The 22,232-nt window shown below is 45.9% G+C and overlaps 1 protein-coding gene across 1 annotated transcript in view; it reads left to right on the top strand.

Annotated features, from left to right (window-relative positions):
- The window catches only part of Oseg6 (intraflagellar transport protein Oseg6), a 313,337-nt gene that overhangs the window by 206,427 nt on the left and 84,678 nt on the right, over positions 1–22,232 (top strand). Inside the window, 2 exon segments of the mRNA XM_068348165.1 lie at positions 7,174–7,304; positions 7,399–7,496. Coding sequence (XP_068204266.1) covers positions 7,174–7,304; positions 7,399–7,496 — 229 coding nt within the window.

Genomic DNA, 22,232 nt, shown 5'->3' with positions numbered 1-22,232 from the left:
TAACCGCCCGAGGCGTTCGTCACTCGACTGTGCTATTTATTTAAAGTTTTAGCAGATGCTATTCTTCGATCGTAGTGTTATATGGATGTACATTTTTATTTTATACGTTTATAATAGTGTTGTGTGATTTTTAGTCCTGTTTTTGTGTCCAAGAGAGCGAGAGATTGGGGTCCCCGTTTTCTGTTCGCAGTCACGAGTTACCCCTTTATCTCGTTTTCTTTCTTTGCTCTGGTGGTTGAGCGGATTTCCCGTTTTCCGTTTTGTGCGTTCAACGGGTTCTCCCTCCCTCACCTCTCCCCCTCGGGGTGGATGATAACTTACGAGTTATTTATTTATCGTGACTTTTCAATTGTTAGCGTTATTTTGGTCCGTGTTCGTCCTCTCCCCGTTACGGCTCGGGAGTAGTTTATGAACGTTTTCCACTCCGCCTTGAGTTCTACTCCGGCTTGAGGGATTCTCAATGACTTTCGTTCTATTGTTATATTTATATATTGTTTACTACATGGGACGGGCTTCATATTGTTTAGATACGACCCTCCGGTGGCCCTTACTGCGGTCTCAGGCCACGGCCATATCCACAATAGCCATTGTTATTACAATTGTGTTTTTATTCACAATAATTATTCAGGACCTTTCTTCTCCCTCCGGCCTCACCGGAGTTTGTAAATACGCTTTGCTATGATCTAAGCCTTAGCCCTTAGCTGCGGCTTGGCTTTTATATCTTCACAATTGAATTATTAGCCACAATTGAATTATTCAGAGTATCTCATTATCCTCCGGCGTCACCGGAGGTCGCCCATACACTTCACACTTATATTTGCCTTGCCTTTGGCTAAGACGGCATTATTCAGGACATCTCATTACGCTCCGGCTTCACCGGAGGTCGCCCATACACTTAACACTTATATTTGCCTTGCCTTTAGCTAAGGCTGGTGTTTATATTTATTTTAAGGGCATGTCACTGCTTCCCCGACCCTCGCAGGTCGGCAGATTGCTTTAAGTTATTTATCCTTATGTCATTATCAGACATTAGGTAAATTACAAATATACAAACATTTGGATATTATAGTGCCAACAATGGTTTTGGCCGAATAGCGATTTAAACGTTTGCGATTTAGTCTGTTAGTTTGTACTCGCCCCAGGAAGGCTCGATTTAGACTATATCCTTATTTATTGGTTAAGTTGTCGTTATTCTTCGTTTTTGGTTATTACAATGACTAAAAATTAAAAAGAAAAAGGAAAATAAAAATAAAATAAAAACAATCAGTTTTATTTTACTTTCCTTATATTATTGTGTGATGTTAGCTTTTATTATGTAACCTTGAGAGTGAGAACATAGGGTGCTCGTTTATTAGCTCGAGTAAGGGAGGTGATTTTCCCGTTCTCCGTTTTTATACGTTCACGAGTTATTCAGGCCTCCTCTTATTATCAGAGTTGATGATAGTACGTTTAATGTTATACACGTTTTATTGATGTGGTTACTGTTAATATAGCTAACACTATTAGTAGGAACGTTGGTGTATGAGTCATTAATTGGGTTCGATTTATACCGACACCCTTAGCTCCGCCTTGAGTTATGTTTAGCTCCGCCTTGAGTTATACGCCGCTATAATGGATACTCATTGGGTGAGAACTAGTCAGATATTTGGAGTGCAACGGTGAAATCCGGCACTCAGACTCCGGCTGAGACCTTTTTGCACACGAACCTTTGTCATGTTTGATCTCAATTACACCTTTCCGGCCCCTTTTTTCATCGAATCTCCGGCTACGCTGGAGATAACTCAAACATTCATTGAGGTTAATGTTATCGTACCGGTGACGGTCACGATCTCACGGGGACTAGCCTTTGCTACCGGATCTCCCATACAAACAGAGATCAAGCAGACGTCCAGAACCGGAGTTAACAATGTGATACCGATGAGGATTTCACAGTTTCATTATTACGGTTTCTTTTTCATCGAATCTCCGGCTTAACCGGATATCGTACAGGCGATCAGCATTGAGGTTAATATTAGATTTCCTCTGGTTCACGTTGTCACTATGACGGACCTTTGTTTGTACCGGGGATGGTTACCGGAGATCCGGTACAGTCGGAGATCACTCAGACCACGGGTGGCCAATCTTTTGTTTTACCTGTAAAAAAAAAAAAAAAAAAAAAAAAAAAAAAAAAAAAAAAAAAAAAAAAAAAAAAAAAAAAAAAAATTATTATTTATGAACGTAACTATGCCTATATTTATGCATGTATTTAATTCTAACTATGTATAAATATGGATAAATATCCATACAACATCGTGTTCAAATAGAATTAAATTAATTATGCCTATATTTATGCATGTATTTAATTCTAACTATGTATAAATATGGATAAATATCCATACAACATCGTGTTCAAATAGAATTAAATTAATTATGCCTATATTTATGCATGTATTTAATTCTAACTATGTATAAATATGGATAAATATCCATACAACATCGTGTTCAAATAGAATTAAATTAATTATGCCTATATTTATGCATGTATTTAATTCTAACTATGTATAAATATGGATAAATATCCATACAACATCGTGTTCAAATAGAATTAAATTAATTATGCCTATATTTATGCATATTCAATCCTAACTGTCTAAATATGGCTAAATATCCATACAACATAGTGTTCAAATAGAAATACATTAATTATGCCTATATTTATGCATAGTCAATTCTAACTATGTCTAGATATGGATAAATATCCATACAACATAGTGTTCATATAGAAATAAATTTCCACCCAGTGGCGAATGCGCCAACAGTGTCACATTTCATGAATACAAGTGTCGCACTATACCCCAGAAGATAATACATTAAATAACTTGTCTTTAAAATGGCTTTTTAAGAGTATACAGCTGATCCCAGCCTGTGAATAGGATCGCTAACCAAAGTTCAAGGAACATCCAGACTTATGTCCCCTTTGTGTTACAGAAGGTTCGCCTGCATGGTTCCCATCAGGATGATGATGATTCTCTCTGGCCTGCAAAGAGAGGCTCTCCACCCTTGGGTATCGAAGTTGGGAAGGAATGCTCCATCTAGAGGTCCCTATCTCCTCGGAGTGTCCTCTCTAAGGTTGGACAACGACCCCATGGACGGGCAGGTATGTGGGGATGAGTTTTGAGCCTTCAGCTTTGCAATTACCTACGTCACCGACCTAGGACCATTAAAGGATCCTAATGTTCATGTTACCCTGCATAGACTGTGACGGCTAAAAGCAACACATTCTAAGGAAATCCAAGGGGCTATGACGAGCTCTAAGGTAGGGTGGTGAGTCAGTGCCGTTCAGGAACTCGGATATAGGTGGTACCATAAATCTGGAGGGCATAGACGTCCTCCCTCTGGGGGACCTAGATTTTACTCCCAGGTACTAGAATTCCCATTCAACGGATTCGTTCGATTGAAAGAGATTGCCTTGGTTAGCTTAGACAAGGTACCGAAGGTAACGGTATTATTTCCTAAAGGGCAGGCCCGATCTGTCTGGACCAGGATGTTGTCAGCCTGGGGGGTACGATAATTCCAGGCTCTGCCCTTCCAGTTCGACCTACACGTTTGTTGGTCTGATCGGGTCAGTTGTGGGAAGTACGTTCTGTCTGAGACCTCTATCAGACAGGAATTGATAGTCGGTTTCCCACTCGTCATCACAGCCTTCCTCTGGTTCGACGATTTTGTATCTGACCCCCCATCATCAGGTGGTCTACCTCACTGATTCCCCAGGTACACAGTCCAACTCCGTTGGGATGTTTTGCCTGCATGCAGCCCTAGATCCGAACCCTCAGGCTCCTTTCATGGACACCAGAGAGGAAGCTACAGGAGTAGAAGACAGTCCCGACATCAAGGCGGACCTAGGAAAAAGGGGGCTCGGAGAAGGGAAGGACCTAGATTCACTCCCTCACAACGCGGTGGTCCTGGTAGAGGGAAGACTTTACCACTTTCGTGACCATTGGACTCGGTCTGTGGGATCATAGCATAGTCTCTAACGGTTTGAGATGAAAATGGCCTCAAGGTCCTCCTCCTCCGCCAGTGACCTTCTCCCAGAAATACACTCCCGTCCTGAAAGAGTACACCACAGGGTTACTCAAGGAAAAGCAATCAAACGACTATCTCTTAGGTATGGACCTTACTTCCCCGTGGGACCGTCACCACCTCTGTCGATCTTACCGACCGCTATTAGCTTGCGCCTATAGCTCGAAACTTCTCTTCTTATCTGGGTTTCCACCTAAGCAGGAAAGCCTTTGTGTTCAAGACATGCCCTTCGGACTCAACATTGATCCCAGGATATTCACGAAACTGGGAGAGGCAGTGTTAGAACAACTCAGGAACCAAGAGATACAGATCATTGCTTATCTGGCCGGTTGGCTCATTTGGGCCCGGCCGGCCATAGAAGGTAACAGAGCTACGAAGGAATTTCTTCGATCGATCGACAACCTGTGATTTCGGGTCAATCTCCATAAGTCTCGCCTGCGACCATCAGGCCACTTAGAATGGTTAGCCATTCAGTGGGACCTTTCGAAGCACACGTTGTCTCTCCCTTCCAAAAGTAAGAGGAATAGGTTCCAAGATCAAGAATTTCTCACGCACAAACAGGTGTCCAAAGAGCCTAGAAAGTATCCTCGGCCTTTCCCAATTCACTTCAGTAACAGATCTCCTAATAAAAGCCAAACTCAAGACATCAATCGATTTTGGAGAAAGAGAGCTACAGTACCTATAAGAAGACAAGGTCTCGAAGATCCCCTCTGTCGGGAAAATGAGACTACGCCCATGGTCCGAACCGAAGAACCTCTCCAAAGCGGTTCCTCTACAATTCCCACCTCCACAAGTGACATTCCATTCAGCCGTGTCTCTAAGTGGATGGGGGGATTTCTCCGAACATCAGATGTTTCAGGTTCTTGGTCACTAGCCATGAAACAGTCCCATATCAATGTTCTCGAAGCCATGGCAGTGTTCTTGACCCTGAAGAGAGAGACTCCTCCGAGGTCGACCCACATCAGAGTTGTGTCAGACAGCACAGACGAGGTACACTACGGAAACAGGGGAGGATCCAAGTCACCCAACCTGAATCAGATCCTGGTCACTTTCTTCGCCTGGGCAACAGAAAAGAACTGGTTCCTGTCAGCACCTCACTTAGCGGGAGGCCAGGATGTGAGAACGGGCTCACTATCCAGGACGAGTTCCCTGGAGTCAGAATTTCACTCCGGTGGATACTCAGGTTCGTTCCAGGCATCCAGGTAGATCTATTCACATCTCAGATCAATCACAAACTTCCTTGTTATGTGACCCCAATCCTGGACCCTCGGGCTCATGCCATGGACGCATTACCCCGGGATTGGAATCATTAGAGGAAGATTTCCCTATCTCTCCCAGTGAATCTTCTAAAAACTTTAACACCGACTGCGCTCCTTCCGGGGCGCAGTGGTTTTAGTACCACCTCACTGCCCAAGAACAGTTGGTTTCCTCTCCTCCTCGAGTGGAAACTCCGTCCCATCCGGATTCCGTTCCTCAAACTGACCCGAGTATTCCAAACTCACTGTGTCAGATTACTCAAGGATGTCCAAAACCCTAACTTTGTGGACTACAGGAAGTTGGCAGCTCGTAGAGACTCGAACATTGAACCGGAAAACGATTTCTTACTCGAATCAGTCAAAAGGGACTCGACAATTCGCCAATATGATTCGGCCGTTAACCCCCAAAATAGGTGGTCCCCTTGGAAAGTTATTCCTCTTCTCCAAGATACTTTTCTATGTCCGGTCACCACTCTCAGGGCCTTTTTAGCCACGACTGCTACCCGATCGTCTGGCCCCTTGTTTATCAGGGAACAAGGAGGTACCATTCCCATACGTGGTATTAGGCTATAGATCCTATACTTCGTTTGACAAGCCAATCCGGGATCATTTCCCCCAGAAGATGGACTTTGATGACCTTATAAAGTTCACGGGTTGGGAATCTCCTATGGTCTTCAAACGCCACTATCTAATGAACTTACAGGCTCTTAAATACCCAACAGTTGCAGCTGGGAGCCGTATCTTTCCCCAGTGATCTTTTGTTCTTCCTTTCATCCATCTCTTTTCTTCTCCCTCCTACCCGCCACTCGCACCACGACGCCGCTTCCTTGGTGGTTCGTTAGCCCTAAGTTTATTACATATTAGGTTATGTTTGTAACTATTATTGATTACCGTTGTTACAGGGTTGGGATATTCTTAGCCATGTCAGTTTTGTAGCATGTTTCCTCTGATACTCGGAGGCTTCCCTGTTATCATGTTTGTTTACCTTAATTATTTATGATTTTCTTTACATGGTGTTGTTTCTCTCCCCTCTTTAAATTAGTTATTGTTGGGCTTGGAAGGCATTCTCTGGTACATTTTCACCCGGCGCCACAGATCGACCCAGAAAAGGGATTTTGACGAAGGAAAAATCTATTTCTGGGGAGAGACCTGTGGCGCCCGGTGAAACCCTTCCCCTTTATTTTACACAATCCCACCCTTTCCTTTCCAAGCCATCATGGCCAATACAGAAGGATGTTGTTCAGATGGCGCTCGCGTCGTGGCGTGGGTGGTGTGGCGCTGGTGGTTGGCAAGGGCCTTTGTATCGGCCCATCCCTTTGACGAAGGAATTAACTAAATGGAAGACAACCTGTGAATAGTGGATTTCACGCGCCTTTGCTTTATACACGACACCCTAAAGGTGCTCGCGCGAGGGTTGTAACCTCAGCATTCCATGCTTTTATCTTTCTCTGGTATAATTGGAAGGTTTTATCAGAAAAGGTATATAAGAAGGACTCTTTTCACCGGGCGCCACAGGTCTCTCCCCAGAAATAGATTTTTCCTTCGTCAAAATCCCTTAATAGTTCAATGTCATATATTAAAATGGGTAGGGGAGTCAGCAGATGAGGAGGTATAGTACTACTGTATAACAAAATACAAGGAAATTCCTCCTATTATGATTTATGATCATAAGGTCTTCAATGCAAAAGATGTATTTTGGCCTCCAAATGAAAGAAAAGGTTGCAATTGATTATTGGCATTTGAATTTTGTCTTTATTTTCTTAACTTACTTTTTTATGCTTTCAAGTTCTTGATGAAAGCATGCTGATAAGAAAATTGTATAATTAATTTTAAAAGTAATTTAGTACTGCTATTTCAGGTGACTCTTCAAACAGCATCTGGAAAAACGGCTCCTTTGATCTTATCTTCTCATGAAATGGAAGCCAATATTCATGATTATTCACATGAACAACTACGCACAGCACTGAAGAAAAACATAGATCTTCGGAGGTTTGTTGGCAATGAAACTGTACGACTTGAAATTTTGAAAATAACTGTTTTGATTGGGCTTAATGATTTGATTGCTTAATATTCCTCCTTTCAGGTTTAAAGATGCCAGTGCTATTTGCCAAGTGCTGAACAACAAGCAGGACTGGGAGTCCCTAGGGAAAGCATGTATGTGGTGTGATAATCTTGAACTTGGTAAGTTCATTGAATCTATATTGTTAAGCTTGCTTCATCCCTTTTTTCTATTAAAGGCTTCCCTTTAAAAAGATATATTTATTCCATTACACACCCATTTCTTCACATTAGCCTTAGTTGCATCATCGTAATATTTCAGAGGTCCCGCAGAGTAAGATGGTCCAGGGCAGTTTTGCAGTAGGCTCAGTCACTAATTATTATTGGCTATCATCGTATAAACACCTAGCAAAGTGCACTTTATGGTTTTTCACACTTATGTTCTTATAAATATATATTTACTGTCATAAATTAAAATCAAATAGAATACATAATTGCATTGATGATCTCAAAATGGCGTGTCATACCTTTGTTTCTTTACCATGAAGGAGATTCTCTTTACTGATCCTGGTATCAGCAAGGGCTTATATTTGCTAGTACCCTAGAGCTGTGTTGTGTGTTTCTTCAGTTTATCTACCCTGTAGCCATGTATTATAACATACCAATCAACTATTGTGGTAGAGATGAATTGATTTTCATTCTAAGTATGAAACTTGAACTCAACAAAAATATCTACAGCATATTTGGAATCATTCCTTATCTCTCTTGATGTCAGAGTGGTTTAAGTCATTGTCAGTTTTGTTGCAACTCAGAGGAATAGGTTGGAATTCTGGCCTGGGCTAAATCCTTTACCAACAAGAATTTCTGTTTGGGTCTTATTTCTGTATCCTGAGTGGATTTTATATTGAAAACATTTGAAAGTATGAGTCATGTGTGCTGGTGACAAAACTGATGTGTATACAGTATACCCACATATTTATATGTAAATATTGTATATATAAATTATTATACAGTAATACCTCTTGATGCAAAAGCTGCTTACAAAATTTTCACACTGCAAAACGAGATGCAAAGATTTTTCTGACATTGTGAAAAATGTTTCATGCTACGAAACAAGGTACGGTACGAGTCCCTGGCCGCCTCCGAGACTGATTATAGAATTCGCATGCTGCCAGCTACAAACTCGCCACCATCTTCCTGCACTCCCATTGGTTATCCCCCTTCTTGAATGCTAGTTACTGCCATACGATCCTGCTCTCTTATTGGTTGGCATCTATCCCATTTTGCATTTACGTAGCAGAGTCTCTCGCTCATTTTGGTTTGGCAGTGCTATTGTTCAGATTGAATTTGTGTTTGTGACTTCTCTTTCATGTTTTTATATACTGAACTGTATCGTGTTGCATTTTTCAACTCTTAACGTTATTAGCCATGGGTCACAAGAAAGTTACTGATGTGCAGGGAAAGAAGAAGAGTATGGTTTTAATGTAGACAAAGCTTGAGATAATAAAGAAGTATAGAAGGTCCTCAACTTACAAACTTGATAGGTTCCAAAAAGTTGTTTGTAAGGCGAATTTTATTAAATTTAGACCTAGGGTAGGCCTAAGATAACTCCCATGTCTACGATTTCCTGCTACAAAAGTCAGCAAATAGTTCCGTTTCATATGAAATAAATATCAGGTTATTGCAAATTTTGTTTTGTGTACTTTATTAGATGATATAATATTGTTTTCTTACAGTATTTCTTTATCTTATTACAGTATACAAACTTTTTATACAATACACAATATCCAAGATTTATAATTTCAGTTGGATTTGTGTTTGTATCTCTGAATATATGTAAGTTGAGGACCTTCTGTACGAGACTGGCATGAGGTTAAGTGTCATCACTAAGAAATTCGGCCGAAATCCATCTACAATAGGAACCATTCTAAAACAGAAGAAAGCCATCAAAGCAGCAATTCCTTCTAAGGGCGTGACTATTTTCTCAAGCAAGAGGACCCACGTCCATGATGAGATGCAGGAGAAGGGACATCAGAGCAGGCACCCCCAGAGTTCAATGCTTCTCGGGGGTGGTTTGAAAAATTTAAGATATGGTATGGCGTTCATTCAGTGGTGCGGCACGGGGAGGCTGCCAGCTTGGACACAGAAGTGGCCGAAGCCTTTGTTAAGACATTCGACGAGTTGACTGGTAAGGAAGGCTACAGTCCGCAGCAGTCTTCAACTGCGATGAAACTGGGCTTTTCTGGAAGAAAATGCCTTGTCAAACATACATCACGGTGGAAGATAAGAGGCTACCTGGGCATAAGCCTATGAAGGACAGGCTCACCTTTACACTCTGTGTAAATGCCAGTGGCAATTATAAGGTGAAACCCATGCTGGTGTATCACTCTGAGACTCCTTGAGCCTGCAAGGCCAAGAAAGTGATTAAAGAGAAGCTTCCGGTGCTGTGGAGGGCTAATGCAAAAGCCTGGGTAACAAGATGGTTGTTCACTGAGTGGGTAAACCTTTGTTTCAGCCCGAAAGCACCTCCCCTTGAAATGCATACTGGTGTTGGACAATGCCCCTGCTCACTATCCTGGCCTCAGGGAAGATATTCCTCCATCAAGGTTTTCTATCTTCTGCTTAACACCGCCCCTCTCCTCTAGCCCATGGACCAGCAAGGGATTTAAAATTTCAAGAATTATACACGAAATATCTCTTCAAGAGATGTTTTGAAATCACTAATAGCACAAACTTCACCCTGTGTGGATTTTGGAAGAAGCATTTCGACATTGTGATATGCCTCAGAATTATCGATAAAGCTTGGCGGGAGGTTTCAAGGCGCACCTTGAAATCTTCGTGGAAGAAGCTATGGCCTGATGCCGTCTCCGCAAGAGATTTCGAGGGCATCAACGCAGGCCAAACTGAAGCCAATGCCGAAAAAGTGGACGAGCCTGAACCTGTTGCTCAAAACATCTCTGCTGTTGCCAGGGTGGCAACAGCAAACCTTGCTGTTCAGAACACCAAAAGTCCTCCAACTTAAGATGCACTTACGCATTAAGTTGCTGTTTGAAGTCTCACAACAATAGTAACGCAGATTCTTCAAATTGTATCGGAGTCAAAGACTCCAAGCGTAGTAAAAACTGGGATCTTAGCCAGAAAAATACATTCTGTAGTACTGGTGATAGGTTTTGTCGCCCAAATACCTCAAATACTTGTGACCATTGTGTTTTAGAGACACCGCACACGTTTTCTCAGGCTTCGTATGCGTGTGTGTGTTACAGTGTGGATGTGTTGTGAGGAGCGCCGTTATACACTGAGTCGTGTTTTAGCTTTCTGTTTCTCGCTTGAAATATAATTGAAAAGATATTAGTTAGTCTTATGGAGAAACCTAAGGGATAAGAAACCGTACACTATGTCTGCTCCTAACTATTTCTGCCTCATTTGTAATAACACGGAGGGAGAACGGAAAAAATGGATAGGATGTGAATGTAATAGACTCTACCATAAGAAATGTGTGCATATAGTGATAGGCATCACTGATAATGAACGGAATAACCTAGATTGGTTATGCCCACTGCGTACGTGAAGCCAGACAAAACAATTTAGTAATATCAAAATTAAAGGAAGATGTGAACATGTGAGATCTGGTCCTGAATGAACAAGATGCGAAAATAGATGACTTGAAAACAAACTTGCGGGCCTTAGCGCAGATGCAGCAAACTCCACCCAGACTACCGACCTCACTAAGAAAGTTGACATTCTTGCCGTGAATATGGCATCAATTAAACCAACACTTCAAACATTGATAGACCCAAAACCGGAGAAACCGACATCTGCTGACAACGTTAAGTAAAAAAATCTGTTGATAATTAAATCATCTAATACAGTAATCCCTCACATATCGCGGTTAATGGGGACCAGAACCAACCGCGATAGGTGAAAAACCGCGAAGTAGGTTCCCTCCCTATTTTTGGATTATGTACATTTTTTTGTGTACATGTACATGTATATATAATAACAGTAAGTGTATATCAACCCTATAAATGCATATATTATCATTAGAACATTAAAGAATCATGTAAATAAATATTGATAATATAAATTATATACTGTACATAAAATAAAGTACTGTACTGTACTGTATAATTACTGTAATATAAATACAGTATTTAATACATTACGTATACTGTATGTACATTTACATTTATACATAAAAGGGATTTTGAGGTAGGAAAAATCTATTTCTGGGCGAGAGACCCGTGCCGCCCAGTGAAATGCTCCTTTAACATCATTTCTAAGGTAAAAACTGCTATAAATTTACCAGAGAAAAATTTGTATAGGAATGCTAGGTTGAACCCAGCTTGCTCACCTTAATAAGGTGTCGCTATACTACTGGGGCGTGAATTAATCACAACCAGAGGCCTCGCACCATTTAGATATCTCCTGTCAATATCCCCGAATAGCGAGGTGCCATTCAACATCCTACTACTACTAGTAATCCCACGCCAGTGATGTCACTCCTTATAGCACCCCAGATTGGGGCCCAATTAGGGAGGGACGGGTGGGTTCACTGGGTCTCTCGCCCAGAAATAGATTTTTCCTACGTCAAAATCCCTTTTCTGGGCTCTGACCCGTGCCGCCCAGTGAAATCGTACCAGAGAATGGGGACCCAATATGGCTAACTACCTGAAGGGAATAACACAAAAATAACATAGCTGATGAGTTTTAATATAAAAAAAGAGGGATGTGGAAACCCGTAAAATAGATCAACATGTAAATGACAGTGATAATTAGACATGGCAAACAATCAATAATGAAACCCGTAGGTAAAAGTCAACAGATATGAATAGTGGTAATCCAACTTGGTAATCAAAATGCAAAGTTAAACATTCAATCATAGATATAAATATGAGCATGTTACAAAATCCCACGAGGGGAAGATAGAGAGAACCAAGCGAAAGAAAACCCATAACAAATATTTAACATAACAAAAGAAAATCAGCTCGGGGATTTCAAGAACAAGTGAAATCAAAACAATTCGTGAAATTGATCAATTGAATAATAAAATAATACATAATGGTAAACAAAACAGGTAGGAACAACAGGTAAGCCAGGCAGGAGGGAAAGAGGACAGAGCAAGACGTTGTGATTAGGACTCGGTACCTTCAGGAGGAACTATATTCCCTGCAGCTACTGTGGCAAATCTAAGAGCTTCTAAAGGTTTTAGGTAGTGGCGTTGAAAACTTTAGGGGTCTTCCAACCCGTATATTTTGAGAGCTCATCAAATTTCATATGGTGGAAAAAATTAATTGAGGTAGCCACAGCTTGAATATCATGGACATGTGGGAATGATTCAGGATTAGCTTGTTTAATGAAATAAAGAATTTGTTGCCCGATTCCCTTAAGGGTAATAGTTCCTCCGTGTTCTCTAATAAATAAGGGCCCTGTGGTTGTAGTGGAAGTTCTACTTAAGTAGGATTTCAGGGTGGTAACTGGACACAGGGATGGATCCCTAGGAAGTGGAACAATCTTCCAGGGAGACCACCTGTTTTGAGGGTCCTCATTTTTAGCTAGGAACACTTTGTTAGGGGAGAGAAGGACCTCACCCGAAGAGAGAAACTCTATATGACCTGGGTCTTTAGATAAGGCGGACAATTCTGAGATTCTGGAGCCAGAGGCGAGGCTCAAAAGAAAAAGTGACTTTCTTAATAATGCCATATAGTTACAGGATTCATTTGGGGTGTCAGAGGCTAGCTTAAGAACATCGTTCAAAAACCAGGAAACTGCGCTAGGGCGAGTTGAAGGTTTTAGTCTGACACAAGCTCTCGAAATGGATGAGAAATATGAATCTGTTAAATCAGTGTCAAAACCAATATGGAAGATCTTTTTCAAGGCTGACTTGATTGTAGTAATGGTATTGGCTGCCAGTCCTGATTCGAAGAGAGTTCTGAAGAATGTCACAGTTAGGTTCATCGTCATTTTCTCAACTTGGGAATCTTTCAAGAACTTAGCTAATTTCTTGACAGCTGAGTCATATTGACGGAGAGTGGATTCCCTTTTGTCAGATTCCAGGAAAATAGTATTCAAAGGATCGATGTTTGCACCTCGTTGGGCTGCAAACTTCATGAAGTCCATAAAGTTAGGGCATTCAGAATCCTTGAGGAAGCGAACACATTGCGAGTTTGTACTGTCTGTGTTAGCACCGGATTGGAAATCCGCCAGGGGCAGAGACCTAGTTCTAGCAACAAGGGGAGCCAATTGCTCTTGGGCCAGTTGGGGGCTACGAGAGCCACTTGACCTTTGAAGGATCTGAGTTTGTGCAGAACTTTCAGCAGGAGATTCACCGGAGGAAACAGATAAATCGTCTTCCAGGTATTCCAATCTAGAATCATAGAGTCCGTGGCATAAGCCTGAGGGTCCAGGTTGGGGCTACGTAACAATCTAGTTTGCGATTGGATTCCGTCGCAAACAGATCCACCTGGAGACCCGGGACTTGAGATAGTATCCACTGGAAAGATCGATTGTCTAGTGACCATTCCGACTCTAGCGGAGTCATCCGGGAAAGTGAGTCCGCTACCACATTCCGGACTCCTGCTAGATGGACTGCTGACAGGTGCCACTTGTGCATTGCTGCCATGGAGAAAATCTTCAACATGATGGGGTTTATTTGGGCTGATCTGGGGCCTCCTCTGTTGAGGCAGTGAACTATGACTGCACTGTCGAGAACCAGTCTGATATGGAGATTCCTGGCTGGATTGAGACGTTTTAAAGTGAGGAAGACTGCCATGGCCTCTAGGACATTGATGTGCATTTGTTGGAAGACCGGTGACCATAACCCTTGGACTTTCTTGTGTTGCGAGTAACCTCCCCACCCTGTTAAGGAGGCGTCTGTGTGAACGACGAGTCCCGGGACCGGACTAGAAAGTTGCGTGCTATAAAAAGGAGTGACGTCACTGGCGTGGGATTACTAGTAGTAGTAGGATGTTGAACGGCACCTCGCTGTTCGGGGATATTGACAGGAGATATCTAAATGGTGCGAGGCCTCTGGTTGTGATTAATTCACGCCCCAGTAGTATACCGACACCTTATTAAGGTGAGCGAGCTGGGTTCAACCTAGCATTCCTATACAAATTTTTCTCTGGTAAATTTATAGCAGTTTTTACCTTAGAAATGATGTTAAAGGAGCATTTCACTGGGCGGCACGGGTCGGAGCCCAGAAATAATATATAAATATATAAATCGAGTGTAAGTGTACATTATTTTATTATTATTATTATTATTATTAAATGCTAAGCTACAACCCTAGTTGGAAAAGCAGGATGCTATAGGCCAAGGGACCCCAACAGGGAAAATAGCCCAGTGAAGAAAGGAAACAAGGAAAAAGGAAATATTTTAAGCATAGTAACAACATTAAAATGAATATTATCTATATAAACTATAAAAACTTTAACAAAACAAGAGGAAGAGAAACTGGATAGAACAGTGTGTCCGAGTGTACCCTCAAGCAAGAGAACTCTAACCCAAGACAGTGGAAGGCCATGGTACAGAGGCTATGGCACTACCCAAGACTAGAGAACAATGGTTTGATTTTGGAGTGTCCTTCTCCTAGAAGAGCTGCTTACTATAGCTAAAGAGTCTCTTTTACCCTTACCAAGAGGAAAGTATAGCCACTGCACAATTACATTGCAGTAGTTAACCCCTTGAGAGAAGAATTGTTTGGTAATCTCAGTGTTGTCGGGTGTATGACAGAGGAGAATCTGTAAAGAATAGGCCAGACTATTCGGTGTCTGTGTAGGCAAAGGGAAAGAACCGTAACCACAGAGAAGTATCCAATGTAGTACTGTCTGGCCAGTCAAAGAACCCCATAACTCTCTAGCGGTAGTATCTCAACGGGCGGCTGGTGCCCAGGCCAACCTACTACCTACATGTACATACATATGTAGATATAAATAGTGTACGTGTATATACTGTAGATATATTTTTAGAAATCTTTTATTCTTATAACCAGATACGTAACTCACCTGTAACAATGACGATGATTTTGATAAGTGACGATGAAACACCTGTGCAGTATGATGGAGGTGAAGAAGATGAAGATGATGTACTGCACAGGTTAATGAGAGCTCCTCAGGTGACGCCTCATCGTCAGTTGATAGAGGCGGTGGATCGTCAACAACAGCTTCCGATGAAGCTGGAGAAACTGCAGGTGGCGGTGTAGTGGCTCGGTGGGAAGCCAGAGAGGCAGCAGGAGGAGTATCTGATGCTTCTGCAGAAGGTTTTCGGCGCACTAGGAACATCGTGATGGGAAGTTGTTGACGTTTTTTCATCTGAGCAAAGATGCTCTTGTACAACGCCATTACACCGTCAATACAGTTACTAAATTCGATGGCTCTGACCATATTATCGTCGATTTCCTGCGCCCTTTGTTGCAGAGCCCATGCCATGTTGCAGAGCTCTTGCAGGTTGTCCAAGGTAAGGCCACGTTCTTCAGCTTCGTCGTGGTCGCTGACGTTGGCTCCTCTTCTTCCTCACTCGCTGATCATGTTATTTCGACAAGGTCCTCGTCGGTTAGGGGCTTCGAGTGGCACTCGATCAGTGAGTTGACGTCATCCGTCGTCATATCAGAGAAACCTTTGTTGGCTACTAACCGTGCCAGCCTCACAGCCTTATCTACAGCAGAGTGGTGAACTTCGTTTGGCGTAAATCCCTCATAGTCATAATCAACATCTGGCCACAATTTTCTCCAACTTGCATTCAATGTTTGCTGTTTCATCTCATTAAGAGCTTTCTGAATGTTGGCCAGGCACGTTGCAATGTTGTATTCCCGCCAATATCTCTTGAGGCTGAAGTCCTCGTCGCCTTCGTCGATGGAGGAGATGAGGCCCTACATCGTGGACCTCGTGTAGAGGGCCTTGAAGGCCCGAATGATCCCCTGATCCATTGGTTGTATGAGGGAAGTGGTGTTGGGGGGCAGGAACTCCACTTGGACCCCTTCATAATGGAGATCCGTTGCATGTCCTCCTGCACAGTCCATCAAGAGGAGGACCTTAAAGGGCAGCCCATTCTCCGTGAGGTACAGCTTCACCTGTGGAATAAAGCAGTTTGCAAATCAGTTGAGTGTGAGGGCTTTGGTTATCAATGCCCTTTTATTACTCATTCAGTAGACGGGCAGCAAGGCTTTGATTTTGTTTTTCAAAGCCCGAGGATTCAAGGACTTGTAAATTAAGCCGGGCTGGAGCATGAAGCCCACAGCATTCCCGCACATGAGGAGAATGACGCGATCTTTGTGGGCCTTGAACCCTAGCTTCTTCACTTCGTCCTTGTAAAGGAACATCCGCGACGGCATCCTCTTCCAGAAGAGACCAGTCTCATCCATTTTGAACACCTGCTCCAGGAGATAGCCACCCTCTTTAATTAATTTCGGAAACTTGTCCTCGACGTAACGAAGAGCTGCCTCTTGGTCTGCCGAGGCGGCCTCCCCATACAAAGGAACGCTGCGAAGGCCAAACCTCCTCTTGAATTTCTCGAACCAGCCCTTGCTGGCAACAAAACTACGTTTGTTCCAACACGGAGTACTTACCTCGAACTACTTTCTTAGGAGTATCTGGGATCTCCTCCCAACCGACCAGAATTTTGTGTAGTTTACCCTATCTCCGTTTTCTATGCGGGGGAACCTCTGGCAGAAGGATACGCACCATGAGGCAACCCAGGGTCAGAGAGCGTGCTCACTCATGTCTCGACCTTCAGTAAGTTTTCTGGTCGCGACGTGATTACACGCCGCGCTCTCTTCACCCAGTGCGATCCTTTGTGTCCCCCGACCCTTTGTGTCTCACGCGGTTCCCACGTGGTCCCCTCGTGTTCAAACCTTACCTTATCCTACCTTTCCTTCTGTGTTCCTGTGTCGATTGGTGCTTGTGTGTTGCGTTATGGAGCATCCCCGCCGTTGCCCTGGGCCTATGGCCGTTAAATCTTGTGGGGCCTTTTTTTCCAAGCCGGAAGTCGATCCCCACTCTTTGTGTTCGTCGTGTAGGGGCAGTGTGTGTTCCCCTACAGCCACGTGTCCGGAGTGCGAGTCCTGGAATGAAATTCAGTGGGTGCGCTACGGCACTAAGAAGAAGAAGGCGACCAAGAGATCGCCAAAGAAGTCCAGCTTTGCCTCGCCCTTAGTGTCGCCCCATTTCTCTTCGGAGAGGGGTTCTCTGCCGCCTTCCCCTACCCAGAGTAGGGGACGAGGTAAGTCCGTTGCGGGGAAGCGGCCCATTGCTCTTCCCCAGGAGTCTGTGATGTCTGTTGATGGGGATGTTGTGTCGGTTCAGGCAAGTGGGGGCCCTGAGGAAGGGACGGGAGTGTGTTCGGGAGACGAGGTCCTGGTGCCAGCAGGGCCCGTCTCTACCGACGATCCGATGTGGGGGAAGCCCGCTACAGCCTCTTCCCCTGCATCCTGGATCTGTGTTTCAGGTACGTCAGTGACCGGGGGAGACACCGAGAAGGAAGATTCGCCGAGTTCGGACCCCCTCGCATGGGCGCCTCCGAAGACGCCCTTCAGGTCGCCCATGAGACTGGAGGAGGAGTTTGACACCTTGTTCGCCCGCAAGAAGGTGCCTCGCTCTCCCCCAGCGCCGTCGGCTACACTCCCGCCCGTCTTTCTTCAACCTTCTTCGTCAGCTGACCGGCACGATGCCCCACCAGCAACTCGAGATGCTTCAGACGACTCAGCGGATTCGCGTTCCTACCAGTCATCGACCTCCTCTTTCAGGTCAGACTCCTTCTCCTCGGAGGACGAAGGACCGAGGGACTCAAGGAGGAGATGTGAGAGGTCCCGCAGGAAGAGGTCCCGTTCCCGTTCACGCTACGGCAGGAGACGTTCCAGATCACCCAGGAGGAAACACAAGAGGAGCCGTTCGTCGAAAGGCGAATGGGTGCGGGTCACCATCCCTCGTAACCACCTCCTAGGAGCTTCAGCAGCCTCGAATACCTCTGGCTGGCTCCCTAGAGCTCCTTCACCAGCAGACCCGATCACCGACGGAGGTCGTCGCACCAAGACTCAAGTGACAAGCATAAGTCTGCGAAGGTTCCGACTTCATCTGCCCAGCGGAGAGAGTCGCCCCTTTGGCCTGGCAGCTTTATCCCGGCCTCTGGCCCTTCGACGGCCCTCCCGGAATGTAAGAGTCAGCCAGCTGGCACGGGGAAGCCCGCAGTTCCATGGAACCCCGCAGGAGGGAGTAGACCCATGACGGCTACTCTCGTCCCAGCGGAGCTGCCCGTGCAGCGAGTCGACCCGCCTATGGCTCGGCACGAAAGAAAGGTGCCTCCCCCTCACACGGAACCCTCCGTCTTTGACGTGGAGACTCAGGCAGAGGACCAGATAGCCGAAGGCCTTGTGGAGGGGGGAGAATGCTCGACGGATGAGGTCTCCGCCTATAGGAAGGTCTTAGCCCTCATCAGGCGTCATCATAGGCTAGATGAGCCGAAACCCGGCACAGAACAAGCCTGGCTCTCGGGACTTAGCAGGATGGTGGATAGTCCGGTGCAACAGAAGCCTTCGCTGGCCCTTCCCCTGGCGAGGGACGTTAGGCTGGGTATGGACCACATAGATAGGTTCATAGCCAGCCAGGCGGACGCCCCCTGGAATCAGAGCGCCTCCAAATTCCTCCAGGGTCTGAAAACGCAGAAACGCTTCTATCTCCCGGAGCGGCGTCGCGGAGGTCCCTGTACGGTTGAGCCAGCGATTGCTATCCTGAACCAGGGAGTGGCAGAGGATAGGGCATCCTGCGCTCCAGTGTATTTTTCCCCGACGGAAACCTCCATGATGGAGGATATGGCTCTGGATCTTGTGTATGTTTTTTCATGGTTGGACTGGTGGGCCTGCACGTTGGTGGGTTTCCAGGCATCTCACGACCTCTCCCTCCCCGAGAATCAGTCCTTGCTGAGGGAACTGATTAGTTAGGGTGGGAAAGCACTCAAGTTCCTCTCATACCAGTCCCTCTCTCAGGCAGCCAACTGGGTCCTGCGGAAGAGGGACACCATCATGAGCAAGCTAGTTAGAAGACTGCCCGACCGAGAGGCGAGAGCCTTGAGGAGCTTATCTCTGTGGGGCAAGTTGGTGTTCCCCCTGAAGGAAGTAGAGGAGACTATGGAGAGGGTCAGGAAGCTCAAGGAAGTGGGAGATCCCAGACCCCCACCTGCAAGACGACCAGCCCACAGGAGATCCTCTTCAGATGTCCCTCACCCACCCCGCGCATCGCTGGTTCAGCCTAGAAGAGACTCCCCGTCGGTGTCTTGGCACCAGCCCTCGCAGCCCTCCTATAGGGGTACCTCGGCTCCAACGTCAAACTTCAGGTCTTCTTATTCTAACTCCAGGAGAGGGCATTCTAGCCACGCCTCTAGAAGGAGATAGGAAGGGAGGCCCCTACTCCTGCCAAAGCCTCAGGTAGGGGGATGCCTCAAACACTCTTGGCAAGCTTGGCGGGACAACGGAGCGGACCCGTGGACCGTAGCAGTACTGAAGGAAGGGTACAGGTTGCCCTTCCTAGCGGAACCGCCCCCTCTGATCCCCGACCATAAGGCGGAGTGGTTGGCACCCAAGGACCCCTTGAGAAGGGCAGCAATGCAGGAGGAAGTATTGGCCATGCTAGCCAAATGGGCGGTAGAACCAGTCAGGAATCCAGGATCGGGGTTCTACAGCAGACTCTTCCTGGTGGAGAAAGCGACAGGGGGTTGGAGACCGGTCATAGATCTTTCGGCCCTCAACAAGTTCGTGTGCAAGACCGACTTCAAGATGGACACCCCGAAGTCAGTCTTGGCAGCCTTGAGAGAAGAAGACTACATGATATCCATAGATCTCAAGGACGTATACTTCCAAATCCCTGTCCACGCCTCCAGCAGGAAGTTCCTAAGGGTAAAGTGGGGTACCCAGACGTTACAATTCAGAACCCTCTGCTTCGGACTGTCGACAGCTCCTCAGGTCTTCACGAGGGTCTTCGCAACAGTCTTAGCCTGGGCACACGAACAGGGCATCCGCCTGATTCGGTACCTAGAAGACTGGTTGTTGCTTTCAGCCTCAGAGAGAGAACTGAGGGAGCAAGGCGCAAAGCTTCTGCGGTTCTGCGGTGTCCTGGGTAGCACCATCAACCTGGAGAAGTCACAGCTGATACCCTCCACCAGGATGACCTACCTAGGGATGGTTCTAGACTCCCGGTTGGCGCGAGCCTTCCCCTCCTCGGAGAGACTAGACAACCTAGATCAGATTCTCTGGCCCTTCCTAGCGGGCCAGCCCAGGAGAGCCAAGGACTGGCAAAGATTGATAGGCCACCTAGTGTCATTGGAGAAGTTGGTCCCCCAGGGGAGGCTCAAACTCAGGGGCGTTCAATGGAACCTGAAGGAGCTCTGGAACCAGGGGGACTTCCCGCACAAGATAGTTCCGATGTCCCCGGAGACGAAGGAAGTTCTGAAGTGGTGGCACGACAGAACAAACACCCTCAAAGGAATGCCCCTCGCAGTAGACCCTCCGGAGATGCTGCTGTTCACGGAGGGATCCAAGGAGGGTTGGGGAGCCCATCTTCTCGACAAGTCAGCGAGAGGAAAATGGGACTGTGAGGAGAGGAGCCATCACATAAACGTGCTAGAACTGATGGCCGTGCAAAGGGCATGCTGAGAATTCGCCCATCTACTCCGGGGAAACACCGTGGCTCTGATGTGCGAAAACACCACGGTGGTGGCCTACATGAAAAAGCAGGGAGGACTGAAGTTGAAAGAGCTGTGCAGTCTCACAACGGAATTCCTGGAATGGGCAGAGGAGGAACAGATCAAGATCACTGCCAGTTTCATTCCGGAAAAGAAGAACGTCCTAGCCGACGGCCTCAGCAGGGTGGGTCAGGTAGTAGAGTCGGAATGGTCCCTACACCCGGGAGTGGCCCAGACCATCATCCTGAAGTGGGGCTCTCCAGTAATAGACCTCTTCGCCACGAGGCTAAACGCACAGCTCCCCGTGTTTTGTTCTCCTGTGCCAGATCCGACAGTAGCGTTCGAGGACGCCTTTCAACATCCGTGGGACAATCTCGACGTATACGCCTTTCCTCCCTTCGGGATGCTCAGACAAGTTCTCAACAGAGTGAGGCGGGTGAACAACCTGTGGATGACTTTGGTAGTGCCCTGGTGGCCGGAGAGAGAATGGTTCGCGGACCTAAAGGAACTGGCGCGCCTCCCACCTTGGCCCCTTCCTGACACCCCAGACCTCCTCCGGCAACCTCACTTCCAAAGGTGGCACGAAAACCCTCGGTCCCTCCGCCTTCACGCGTGGAGGTTATCGAGCGTCTCCTGAGGAGGGAAGGATATTCGTCGAAGACCGCGTCAAGGATGTCAGGTTATCTAAGACGGTCCTCGGTCGCAGTATACCAAGCAAAGTGGGCTACCTTTACGAAATGGTGCACCTCGAAGAACATCAGGCCGTTAGCGGCCTCCATTCACGAGATGGCCAACTTCCTGGTCTATCTGAGGGACGAAGTGGGCACGTCCATACCAGCCATCAAAGGAGTCCGGGCAGCGTTGGGCCAAGTCTTCCTACTGAAGGATATCGACCTAGGAGCCTCCAGACATATCTCGATGCTCATCAAGAGCTTCGAGCAGTCGTGTTCCCCCCAGGCCGTTAGGATGCCCCAGTGAGATGTGGCTAGAGTGTTGAAAGTGCTTTCGGAGCCTCCCTTTGAACCCCTCAATGATATCCTAGACAAGGAGCTCACCCTCAAGACGGTCTTCCTGTTAGCCCTTGCGTCAGCGAAGAGAGTAAGTGAGATCCATGGGCTGTCATACGAGGTCTCACACTCGAAGGGGTAGTGAGAAGCAACTTTCAGGTTCTTACCTAACTTCGTAGCCAAGACCCAGAACCCAGCGGTTTGAAGAGTTCACAGTGCCAGCTTTTGCGTTCGGACAACCCGAGGG

The sequence above is a fragment of the Palaemon carinicauda genome, chromosome 24 (genome assembly GCF_036898095.1).
Source record: "Palaemon carinicauda isolate YSFRI2023 chromosome 24, ASM3689809v2, whole genome shotgun sequence".
NCBI lineage: Eukaryota > Metazoa > Arthropoda > Malacostraca > Decapoda > Palaemonidae > Palaemon > Palaemon carinicauda.
This window is presented reverse-complemented; position numbering and strand designations above follow the sequence as displayed.